Genomic DNA, 12,364 nt, shown 5'->3' with positions numbered 1-12,364 from the left:
AGGTCGGTTTTCCCTGTCCATGTTGGCCATGACAACAGTTATAAGCTGTCTCTGTTGATGCTGCCTCTGACCTGTCTTTGCTGATCCCCTCTGTGCTGCTTTTCTGGATGCCTATTTAGAGACTTGGCCCTACGCCCGCCTCCAATCCAAATAACACGGTGTCCTTCATATACCAGATCAGCAAGACAGTCCATGAATGTCCCTGACAGTGAACATAGCCCTGGGGCAAGTGGAAGAAGGTATACTGTTGTCCCGCCCACTTACAAACTGCTTTTGATCTTCTTTATCTGTAGGATTTGAAAGATTAGAACATTAGCTGCAAATCGAGTGCCAGAGGCTATGGTATCTTTTCCAGGAGCTTCTGGCACACCCAGGTGGTAGCCCTATCGGAACTGTATTTGGCTAATTAAATAGCTCACGGTCCTTCACCATCACTGGTGTTTTGTAGAGACTCAAAGGTGCCGTGAATGGGGATAGGATGGCAGTCATCTTTAAATCTCCATGGAAAGGGCACTGAGAGCTGCAATCCCAGGAGGACTGTGTGCTTGCTTTAGACGTATCTTGGGAGTGGGGAGTGAGCAGTTCTGGAACCTACACATAATGGCTACTCTTACTCATGGTGAGGGTTCTGCTGGCTGTTAAAACCATCCCAATTTGAACTCGGGACCAGGGAAATAACCACAGGCTAGTGCTTCAACTTGTTGGGCCTACCCTGAGAAATCTTCAGCTGAAGCTCCTGTCGTCATCCCCTGGCATAAGAGTGATGGGGGCGAGTGATAGCATTTCACCTACCTTGGTACTTGTGTCAGCTCAGACTGTCCAGCAGTCCACAGAAGGCCTTGGGTACCTGCTTCCTGAGGACACAGGTACCCTGAGTCCTACTGGGGAAGATGTGAGCTGCGGGAAGTTTGTTGTGGGTACTTAGGTTGGCCTTTTTTTTTTTTTTTTTTGAGGGGGTCACCAGGGCTTGAACTCCAAGGCACTTCATACACCACTGAGCCACATCCCCAGCTCTATTTTGTATTTTATTTAGAGTCAGGGGTCTCACTGAGTTTCTCGGCCCCTTGTCATTGCTGAGGCTGGCTTTGAACTCGGGATCCTCCTGCCTCAGCCTCCCAAGCACTGGGATTATGGGCATGTGCCAACACACCCAGCGTGTGGCCCTTTTTGAAGGCCATCTCTCCAAGCTTTCCTTTCAACCAGTTGGCTGTATGTCAGAGACCTGGCTTAAAACTGAGACCTGAATGAAGACATGGTGACTTTCCACTGCTGACAAGTTCTTAACTTTTTTGTTAAACATGTCAGGCAGCACCCTTGCCAACTCCCAACCATCTTGTCCCATAGGGATGCTGAGGTTTAAGAGCCATTGCTTAGGTTCACTACTGGTTGCCATCTGGCCTTGCTGGTGAATGTAATTGTGTCCACCAGCAGCAGCAGCTGCTGCTTTTTTGGGGGGTGGGGGTGGGGGTTGGTTGGTACTGGAGATTGAACCGCTTAACCACCGAGCCACATCCCCATCCTTGTTAGTTTTTATTTGGAGAGAGATTCTTTTTTTTTTTTAATATTTTTCAAATATTTATTTTTTAGTTGTAAAGTTGGACACAATACCTTTATTTATTTATTTTTATGTGGTGCTGAGGATCGAACCAGCGCCCTGCGCATGCCAGATGAGCACGTTACCACTTGAGCCACATCCCCAGCCCCTGGAGAGAGATTTCTTGCTCAGTTGCCTATGGCCTATGTAAATTGCTGAGGCTGGCCTTGAACTGGCGATCCTCCTGCCTCAGTCCTGAGTTGCTGGGATTGGAGGCGCAGACCTTGTGTCCACCAGCTTCTGCCTGGTAGAATGGCCATTCTTGATTGTGCCAAGATCTCATCAACCCCAGTGATACTGGGGACATGGTGCTATGGCCGCATCTCCTGTCATCCCTTGCCTATAGAGGACAGCACCACTGGCGAATCAAGGGTGCCGTGGCCTTCCTCACTAATACATTCATGACTGAAGGGAGCAGTCTCTGGGCTTCTCCTGGGGAATATGGTCTGGTAGTAGGTTCATGGGTCATCTTTACATTCCCACCTCTCTGGGCCATCCTGTGCCTTTTTTGGAATGCCAAGGCAGACCTGACATCATTTCATTTCCTATAGGCCACTACCATGTCTAGGTTCCAGAGAGCTGTCCCAACAGCATGGGGCAGGGTTCAGGAGCATTTTCCAAGATAACCCCTAAGTCGGGGTGAATACACAAGGTCAATAACTTCCCCCGTCTAGCTTTGTATTCAGCCCCCTCAAGATCCATTCCTGTTGTCCCCTGTGGTTAAATCCTGGACCTTACTTTTTCTGGTCGGAGTTGTGGGTCTCTGAACGTTGCCCTAGAAGCCTCTGGCCTTCACAAATGTCCTGAGTGATCGGCTGACCTGAGCCTGTCAGTCTTCTTCAGAGCTCCCAAATTTGTTAACCAAAGCTAGCCAACCTCATAGCCCTTAGTTGCTAGTAGTTCAAGGCCGCTGAACACGTGCCAGCCCCCTCCCATCTACACCTCCTCACAGTCCTGCACAAGTCAGGGACTCAGTATTAGCTCACACTTGGCACCATAGGGTTCTTGTTATTTGTCATCTATGAAAAATAATACAGGTGCAATGGGTTGGGTGTAGCTCAGTGGTAGAGCACTTGCCTGGCATGCATGAGACCCTGGGTTCAGTTCCCAACAACACACATACTTTTTTTTTTTTTTAGTCGTAGACGGACACAATACCTTTTTTATTTTTTATGAGATGCAGAGTTTTGAACCCAGTGCCTTACATATGCTAGGCAAGTGCTCTACCACTGAGCCCCAACCCCAGCCCTAACACACACATTTTTAACCCAGGGGCACTCTACCACTAAGCTATATCCCCAGCCATTCTTCCCACCATCTTTTTTTTTTTTTTTTTTTTTTTTTTTTTTTTGGTACTAAGGATTGAACCTAAGGGCATTGAGCCACCAAACCATATCCCCAGCCCTTTTTATTTATTTATTTTTTATTTTGAGACAGGCTCTCATTAGGTTGCTTATAGCCTTGCTAAGTTTCTGAGGCTGGCTTCAAACCTGCAAGCCTCCTCCCTCAGCCTCCTGGGACGCCGGGTTTACAGATATGGGCCACCTCATCCGGCCCATGTCCAATGGTTAGTACAAATAGTACCAGATATGGTCTAATCTGGGATCCTCTGGAAGCAGAACTTGAATCAAGGCCTTGGGTACAGGTGGCTTGAGGAGCCATCTAAGAGCACAGGAGTGGGCTGGGGTTGTGGCTCAGCAGTAGAGCACTGAGCTACACTCCATAGTAGCATATTAAGATATTCCTCGTTGCTTTAAAAAAAACCACCACCAACAACAACAAAAACAGGAGTAAGGGACGAAGCCTACATAAGAATGTGTAGAGTGATTATCACTCTGGGTAACAAGAACATGATTTTGCCAAGACCTTCCTGAAAAGTATACAGAGTACCTCCAGAGTTGTCTGAAAGGTGAGAATGTTGGTTGGTTAAGGCGTACCCCAGGCCAGCACTCTTGGGCTCATGCACTCAGTAGGCTCCCCCAGTTTTGGGGCAGTAAGACGTGAGCTGTTTGAGTTGACATGCTGTCCGCACGGTGCATACTGAGTTTGACCAGGACCTTCTGCAGAACTGCCACCAATGTGGCTATGTTTCCAAAAACCCTACTCTCCCTGCTTTTTTTCACCCTATATATCTTGGAGATCTTTGCTCACAGGCAGGGGCAAAGGACCTTATTACTCTCAAGAGCTGTGTACCATTTCATCATGTTTGTGTGTTGCGTGCAGCATACACAAATGTGTGCACATATGTACTTGTACACACCTACAGGCACATGCAGTACATATACCTTAAGACCACAATTTATTTCATCAGTTCACTTTTCTATTTGTGTCGATATTTTACTAGGAGCCAGGCATGGTGGCCCACACCTGTAATCCCAGCGATGTGATAGGTTGAGATAGGAGGACCACAAGTTCAAGATCAGTTTGAGCAACTTAGTGCAACTTAGCAAGACCCTGTCTCAAAATATAAAGGGCTGGAGATGTGGCTCAGTGGTTAAGCGCCCCTGCATTCAATCCCCAGGGGCAAAAAAAAAAAGTTTTCCCAGACTTACAGAGGGTTGGAAAATTTCACTGTCCAAGTCCATCAATTTGCTTTTTAGTTGCATTTTAAAGTAAGTTGCAGACAACAGTGCCATTTGCAACCTCAGAATACTTGAGTGTGCTTGCCATTTATTAGGGGGTCAATATTTTTACTTTTTTCCTTTTAAGGTAGAATTTACATACAAAAAATGCACAAATTAAGTAGACTACTTGAATTTTTTAATTCATTTTTTTAGTTGTAGGTGGACACAATACTTTTTTTATGTGGTGCTGAGGCTCGAACCCAGTGCCAGGCAAGCGCTCTACCACTGAGCCACAACCCCAGCCTGACTATTTGAATTTTAACAAATGCCCATGTCTGCATAATCCAAAGCCCTTACTCAGCTGGAATATTACCAAGACCCCTCAAAAGTTCCTTCATGTCCCTTCCTAGGCAATACCTGCCCCCACTCTCCTATAGGTGCCACTATGGTTTGAAGGTGTCCCCCAGAGTTCATGTGCTAGAGGCTTTATTCCCAGTGCAGTAATGTCAAGAGCTGGGACCTTTAAGAGATTAGGCCATGAGGACTCTGCCCTTGTGAGTGGATTATTATTGCAGGAGTGGTTTTGTTATCACATGAGTGGTTTTTATAAAAGCAAGTTGGATTCATTCTCTCTCTTCTCCCTTCCTCCCCCGCTTCGTTCCTCCTCATCCCCATCCCCCTTCCCTGTGAACTCTTGCCCTTCAACCTTCTCCCATGGGATGAGGCCGCACAAAGACTCTTGCCAGATGTGGTTGCCTGGATCTGGGACTTCCCAGCCTCCTGAATTATAGGAAATAAATCTGTCCTTTATAAATTACTCAGTCTCAGATTTTTCTGTTATAGCAGCACAAATGGATTAAAATAACAGGTAACAATTCTGACTTTTCCTCTCAACTTAGATTAAGTTTGTTCTAGGTTCATGCAGTGCACAACCTTTGTGTAAGGTTTCTTTCACTGAACACTTTTGGGACTTATTCATGTTATTGCAAATACCAGTGGTTTGTTCTCTCTCTCTTTTTTTTTTTTTTTTTTTTTTTTTGGTGCTGGGCATTGAACCTAGGACCTTGTGCATGTGAGGCAAGCACTCTACCAACTGAGCTATCCCCAGTCCCATGGTTTGTTTTATTGCTGAGTAGTGTTCCATCATATGAATATACTACAGTTTACACATTTTTCTATGTGTAGAAATTTGAGTTGTTTCCAGTTTTGTGCTGTTACTAGAAAAGCTATTATTTGGGGGGCTGTGGTTGTGGCTCAGTGGTAGAGTGCTTGCCTAGCATGCAGGAGGCACTGGGTTTGATCCTCAGCACCACATAAAAAACAAAATAATGTGTTCACCTAAAACTAAAGATACATAAATAAATATTATAAAAAATAATAGGTTTTTTTTTTTAAGTCTTTGAACATGTTTTTGTTTCTTAGGACTTCTTATTCTGAAGGACAATTTGGCTTAAACATTGTTGCAGTAAAAGACAAATTGTATATTTATAGGAATAGTATGGATAAAATTATGGGGTAAAGATAAATCAAATGTTTCTTTTTTTTAATTTTCGGTGGACACAACATCTTTTATGTGGTGCTGAGAATCGAACCCAGCTCCCCGCGCATGCCAGGCAAGCGCGTTAATACTTGAGCCACATCCCCAGCCCTAAATCAAATGTTTCTAACAAATTTTTTATTATACAGCTTTCCAGATAGAATCCCAGAGGTCCTATTACCTATCACCAACTTGAACCTATCCACTTTTTTCTTTGCTCTTTTTCTTTCTTTTTGGCCTATCATTTTGGTTTTGTTAGTTTGTTTTTTGTTGTTGGGGATTTAACCCAGGGGTGCTTTACCATTGAGCTATATCCCCAGCCCTTTTAATTTTTTTTATTTTCAGACATGGTCCTGCTATTTTACATAGTGCCTTGCTAGGTTGCTGAGGCTGATCTTGCACTTACAATCTTCCTGCCTCAGCCTCCTGAGTCATCATGGCACTCTGCTGGCTTGTTAGACTTTAAGTCATTTCTTAGATGTCTGAGTATTCTCCTCATAACTATTTCCATATTCCTCTTTAACTTTTTTTTGTATGATAGTCTCCATGCCGTTTTTTTTTTTTTTGTGAGTAGTCACAAAATTAATGATAATGCTTCTAATACTAATACCGGATGTATGTTCAGATTTTTCCTATATCAGTGTCATTGGTTTGTTTTTGTGGTTTGTTAGGATCCAAACCAGGTTCACACATTTCACTAGGTCATTATTCCTCTTAAGTTCTCTTTTATTTTCTAATATTCCCTTTCTTTGCCTTTAATCACATTGATTTATTGCAGCAACTGGATCAGTATCATTGGGTTTTTAGAATATTCCACATCTTGGGTTTGGCTTATTGATTCTGTATGGTATCATTAGATCTAGGTTCAATTGTGATTTAGGCTCAATAGTGAGAAACACTTTCTAGTGGGACTATATACTTCACGTTGAATCAAAACCTGAGATGTACATGATCTTATGTTCTCCTTTTACTGAGGCTAAAATTGAGCAGAAATTTTAAATTTGTGGTTAAATTTAAATTTAAATCAAATCCAGGGCCAGTACATGAGAACTGTTAGGAAACCTTAGAAAGAGATAGACAGATCCAAGATTGTACAAAGTGCAATTTGTCGGAGACTAAGAATCATGGTCCTGGTTGGCAGCAAGTCCAATGCATCCTGTGATTTGGGTCAGAAGGAGGAGGGTATAAAATGGTCAGGACAAAAGTGACTTCATCCAAGCCCTAATGTACCTGGTTTATCTGAAGCTAATATCAAGAATGTTGGGCACATTCACGGCACTCACAGAGCTAGGGGCCACCTACCACTCTAATAATTTTGTGTTTATAGCATGCAGAGAAGCTAAAGAAAACTGGCTGGAGCTACTTGGAGCAGTCATGGCAGTAACAACTCAAGACTGTCAGAGTTTAGCTTAAATTCATTTTACTAAATGTTAAGAATATTTTCACATTTTTTTTATTCCTTCTGCCATTCTTAGCTGAAATTCTGTGAAGAATTATCCATTGTCAAGGTTTTGGTTAACCTAAAATAGTGTTTATGTGAAAGGGAGGCTCTTTCTTTGTATAACTTTTCAGAATAATAATTGGGGGTTTTAGCAATCTCCTAATGTGACTATTGATGTTTTCCCTCTATTACAAACTTATAGTCCTTAACATCCATGCAATCATTTTTTCGGTTTTAAATGTGGTTCTGGTGAAACCTGAGTTTCTCCACCATTGCTGGTAGATGGGATCTGCATAACAGCCAGCCTCTGAAATCTATAAATGTGTTGCAGCTCTTCGTGGTGGGCTATGCCCTCCAGTGTTGTAGCAGATCCCAGCAGCTCACCACCAGTTTCTTCTTTCTGGGTTCTTGTGAATTCAAAGAATGAAATCTACAGACGAGGATGAGTGAGTGTAAGAGTAGGATTTATTCAAGTGTGAATAGAAACAGAACTCCTGTAGGGCAGTGGGGACCCTAGAGGGGTTTCCATTTGAGTGTGTGCCTGCCTAGGGGTTTATATAGCACTTGGGCCAATGTGATTGGTACCAATTTATACCCATCAGGGTTTGTAACCAATGCTATTGATATAAATTATGAAAATCAGGCTTTGGAAAAGTGCCAGTGCTATTGGTCAGCTCTGTAATCCCATTCAGGTCTGTGCCACTTCTGTTTTCCCAGGGCTCTAGGGAAGGGGCGGTTGAGATCGTGGGATGGTGATTGCTCTGGGGGGTTCTGGGATGTACCCTGTGGGGGGACAGGTACAGGCCCAGGACTGGCTGCCACCACAGTACAGATCAGCATGCCCTGGTCTGAGGTGGCCTGCGCTTGCCTGCACTCCAGCCAGACCTGGTCACCACTCTGTGTAGCTCTACCCCTGCTTTAGGGGTGGTTAGTGGGGCTGGCCACGTGGCTCGGCAGTGGAGGAGCCATGTCACCGGGGAACTGAACCCACAGCCTTGAGCTTGGGACAATTTTGACACTAAGCTGGATTCCTGGAACTTGTGGAGAACCCTTATTTGATAGTTACACACGTAGGATGAGTATGTTTTCAAAATCATCTATTGGGGCACACGCTGTAAGAAATTCTTTATATTTTTTGTGAGTTTATTTTAGGAAACTTCTTGCCTTTGAATGAAAATTAAAGCTTTATTTACAAAGAGAATAGTGATATTAAATTGACACTTGCCTTTAAAAAAAAAAAACAACACTTTTTTTTCTTTTTGCTGGGGATGGAACCCAGGGTTAATTTAATGCTGAGCAACATCTCCAGTTTTCAATTAAAAATAATAAAAAAAATTTATTTATGTGGTGCTGAGAATCAAACCCTGCCTCACGTGTGAGACAGCACTCTACCACTGAGCTACAACCCCAGCCTCCCCTTCCCTGAGTTTTTATTTTGAGACAGGGTCTTGCTAAATTACTGAGGCTGGCCTTAAACTTGCACTCCTCCTGTCACAGCCTCCCAGCTCACTGGGATCACAGGCCTGTGCCACTAAGCCTGGCTAAAAAACATTTTATTTTGTTTTGGCTTCATTGAGATGTAATCCACACCCAGTGAAGCCTTCCATTAACTCCGATTCATTCTGCTCTGAGTCCTTGGACACCAACTACCTCCCCAGTTGGAGTTCAGTCCAGGTAGGATCTGGGAATCGAACTCTCACAATCGCTTCCAGATATGCCTTCAAGGACAACCCTCACAGCTACCCCAGACTGTGCTACTATAATTAAAGCTGGTATCGTGATCTTTGAAAGCCTAAAGATGCACAAGGAATCTTACCAATAGTGGACACCTGTTAGGTGGATTCTTAACAACCCGGGTTCTGTGGGCACCTGCTGTCTGTTGCAGTCCTTTTCTAGCCACCAGAGTGCAGTGTTCCACTCTCCCCGACAGCCCCTTTTGAGGCCTTTTCTTTCAAATCCTGGTACTTTTAGCTCCTGAGGTGGCTGAAAAAAAAGTCTGTTGTTGCTATAAACACAATCTTACAATGCAACCCAGTGGAGTAGTTCCACATGTGTATAGGTGAAAAACTTTTCATCCAGTAACCTACTTTGCTGTGTGTGATATACTCTGATATTTTTCTACTCATTTTGAAAAGGTGCTGATCCACACCCAAATTGAGTTTATCGCTCGCAAATTGGATTGCAGCAGACAATTTGAAAAATATTGCCTTTAAAGTTCTTCTAGTGGTACCCTGAATAATTATGGATGAGATATAGGATTAGAGAAAACTTTCCCAGGTAACTCTGGGTCTCGGTGCGACAGCTACAATGGGGCTTTAGGGATGCAAACTTGAAATCCATTGCTGTTTACCCTGTGTTTTACACTTAGAATTTCTCCTGTTGCCTTTGTGGTGCTGGGGATCGAACCCAGGGCCTCTTGCATGCTGGGCAAGCACTTCACTACTGAGCTACCCACACCCCAGCCCCTACACTTAGAATTTTCTAACAGGTCTTGGTGAATCCCAGTGACACTAATGTTGAGTTCATTCAAGTACTTAGGCAGATTGTAGCCACAAATGTGTGCATGATCTATTCCTAAATCCTTTGAACAGCACAGTGACACATAATCCCAGTCCCGCGTATCTGATCAGGGCTGGCGTCTGGGATCTGAGCCCTGTAGAATCCTGCGTGTGCATCTTCCTTAAAGACTTCTTTTCCCTGAGGGCACACACGGTGGGCCTGGCTTGGCTGGGGTTTGTTTGACAGCCCAGAAACCAAGCATGAACTCCGTCAGCACATTATGTGAACTAAATAGACAGGGAATCACCTGCCGCTGTCAAAGCATCTGCTTCTGAAATGCAGAAAATGGAGATTCTTTAATGTCCTGTTCTTGCTCTGCAGAATGTCACCAAGAGGACATTTGAGATCGACTACCAGAAGGACCGCTTCCTCAAGGATGGCAAGCCATTTCGCTACATCTCTGGAAGCATTCACTACTTCAGAGTGCCGCGCTTCTACTGGAAGGACCGGCTGTTGAAGATGAGGATGGCTGGGCTGAACGCCATCCAGACGTAAGTAGGAAGGCGCTTGGCTCTCACCTGGGACTGAACATCCACACCTGGAGAAGGTGCTACTGCATTTCCCAGAGCAGCTATTGCACTGCTCAGAAATGGCAAATAGTGTAGTGTGGCCTCCTGGGAGGGGCTTATCATGAGCTTGCCTGGCTCTTCAGATAACTGGGCACTTCTTCCAACCTTGAACTGTGTCACCAGAAGTTGTAAAATAAATATCAGCTTAAAAAGGCAAAGGTAATGAAGACACGAATTGATGGTAATATACTATGTATACAACCAGAGATATGAAAAATTGTGCTCTATATGTGTAATAAGAATTGTAATGCATTCCGTTGTCACATGTAAATAATAATTTTTTTAAAAGGCAAAGGTAAGTAACAGTGGGCACTTACCAGGTACAGGGCACTTGACCCAAGTGATCCCTTTCTCTGAGGTAGGCATTACTGTTCCCATTTATGTCTGGTAAAACTGAAATTTGCCCACTGTCCTAGCTTTGGTCAGAGGTCCAGCTAGGATTTCAACATGAGTGTGTGTAGGCAGCCAAGGCTTCTCTGAGCTCGTAGCAGAGTGAACTTGGGCTAAGGTAGATTCCTGAAACTAGTTTGCCTTCTTGATTCTGCTGGAGTAATTGTATAAGGTCAGACTATAGAATTACCCCAGTTGTTATCTCTCTTCATTTCTTCTGATGTTGCCTGGTGACTAGGGAAGAAAGTTGGGGTGGCTGGCCACTCTGGGTTTTGCATTGCTGATGTGGATTGCAGATAACTTTTCAAAGATGAGCGGTGAGGAAACCTTTAGATGGTTGAGGAGATGGTTAGGGAGAGTCCCACTCATTATTTCTGGGTCTAAGGCCACTGGTAGAGTGAACCCAGGTTCATCTGTTAATACTTTCTGCACTGAGTTCTGGTAGACCAGACCAAGGCTATCTGTCCCAGGGAACTCGGAAATCATGGGGTTGTAGGAAAAGGACATAAGCTACCGTCATCAAAGAGATTTTTATAAAGGGACGGGGTGGTTTCACATTTAACTGTGTATCCCAGGCTGTAGGTAGCCAGGGATCTGAGAGTTGTTTTGGTTATTTTATTCCTTCTCATGCAATTCCTGACAAAATCTTTTGTCCAGATGTAGGTGTTGGAGGTTTGCCTACTTAAAGTTTTTTTTTTTTTTTTTTTTTTTTTTTTTTACCAAGTAAAGGTACCTCTTAAAATATTAGCCAAATATTTTTATTTTCCAGGCCTTACACAGGTGTATACAATTTTTCTAGAATGAGTGTTCATGTAATTATTTTTTTTATATTTTGCTTTTTAAAACTTATACTGTGTTGAAAGATTTTTTTTTCTTGATACATTTTTTTTGGTAAAGATTGTTTTCATGGGGGCCATTGGGTATAGCCCAGTGGTAGAGCCTATTATGCTTAACATGCCCAAGGCCCTGGATTTCAATAAACTTTCAAGTTCCTGTGTTACCACTCACATATATTTGAAGTCAAGCATTACATGGGAATGGACCTTCTTTGTGGGTCAGGAACTTACAAATGTACCCACTAAGTCTGATTTGCTTGGGTAGCTGCTATGAAAACTCTTCCCTAACCAGGCCTCTTCCCTTCCCTCTCTTGTCCCAAGAATGCCCCCTTCTCCTATCCCTCCTCCTCCGTGACTGCCAACTGTCCAGGAACAGGCTGTGTGTGTCTTGGCAGGTATGTGCCCTGGAACTTTCATGAGCCCCAGCCAGGACAGTACCGGTTTTCTGAGGACCATGATGTGGAATATTTCATTCGGCTGGCTCATGAGCTGGGACTGCTTGTCATCCTGAGGCCTGGGCCCTACATCTGTGCAGAGTGGGACATGGTGAGTGTGGCTAGACTGGGCTCTGCCTGCTTGGAAGGCTGGCGGGCAGCAGGTCTGGCAAATTGAATTGAAGCAGTTTAAATAAGATTGTAATTCCAGATAACACGGGGCCTGTGACTATACCCAGCATAGGGATCTGTTACTATAGAAGGAAAGGAACAGGTCAGGATCAGAGCATGAGTTCTTTTGGTGGTTCAATCACATAATTCAGTTTTCTCATCTGTCAAAAGTGGCTAGTGGTATCTGCTTTGTCTACCTCAGTAGTTGTGATGTTCAGTGGAATAATTGTATAAAAAGAGCCTTGATTCTCAACACGTTGCATTAAAAC

The 12,364-nt window shown here is 43.8% G+C and overlaps 1 protein-coding gene across 1 annotated transcript in view; it reads left to right on the top strand.

Annotated features, from left to right (window-relative positions):
- The window catches only part of Glb1 (galactosidase beta 1), a 99,115-nt gene that overhangs the window by 14,631 nt on the left and 72,120 nt on the right, over nucleotides 1–12,364 (top strand). The window contains exons 2-3 of the mRNA XM_026406277.2: nucleotides 10,017–10,186; nucleotides 11,886–12,036. Coding sequence (XP_026262062.1) covers nucleotides 10,017–10,186; nucleotides 11,886–12,036 — 321 coding nt within the window. The remainder of the gene's footprint in view (nucleotides 1–10,016; nucleotides 10,187–11,885; nucleotides 12,037–12,364) is intronic.

Source organism: Urocitellus parryii, chromosome 3 (assembly GCF_045843805.1).
Source record: "Urocitellus parryii isolate mUroPar1 chromosome 3, mUroPar1.hap1, whole genome shotgun sequence".
Lineage (NCBI taxonomy): Eukaryota > Metazoa > Chordata > Mammalia > Rodentia > Sciuridae > Urocitellus > Urocitellus parryii.
This window is presented reverse-complemented; position numbering and strand designations above follow the sequence as displayed.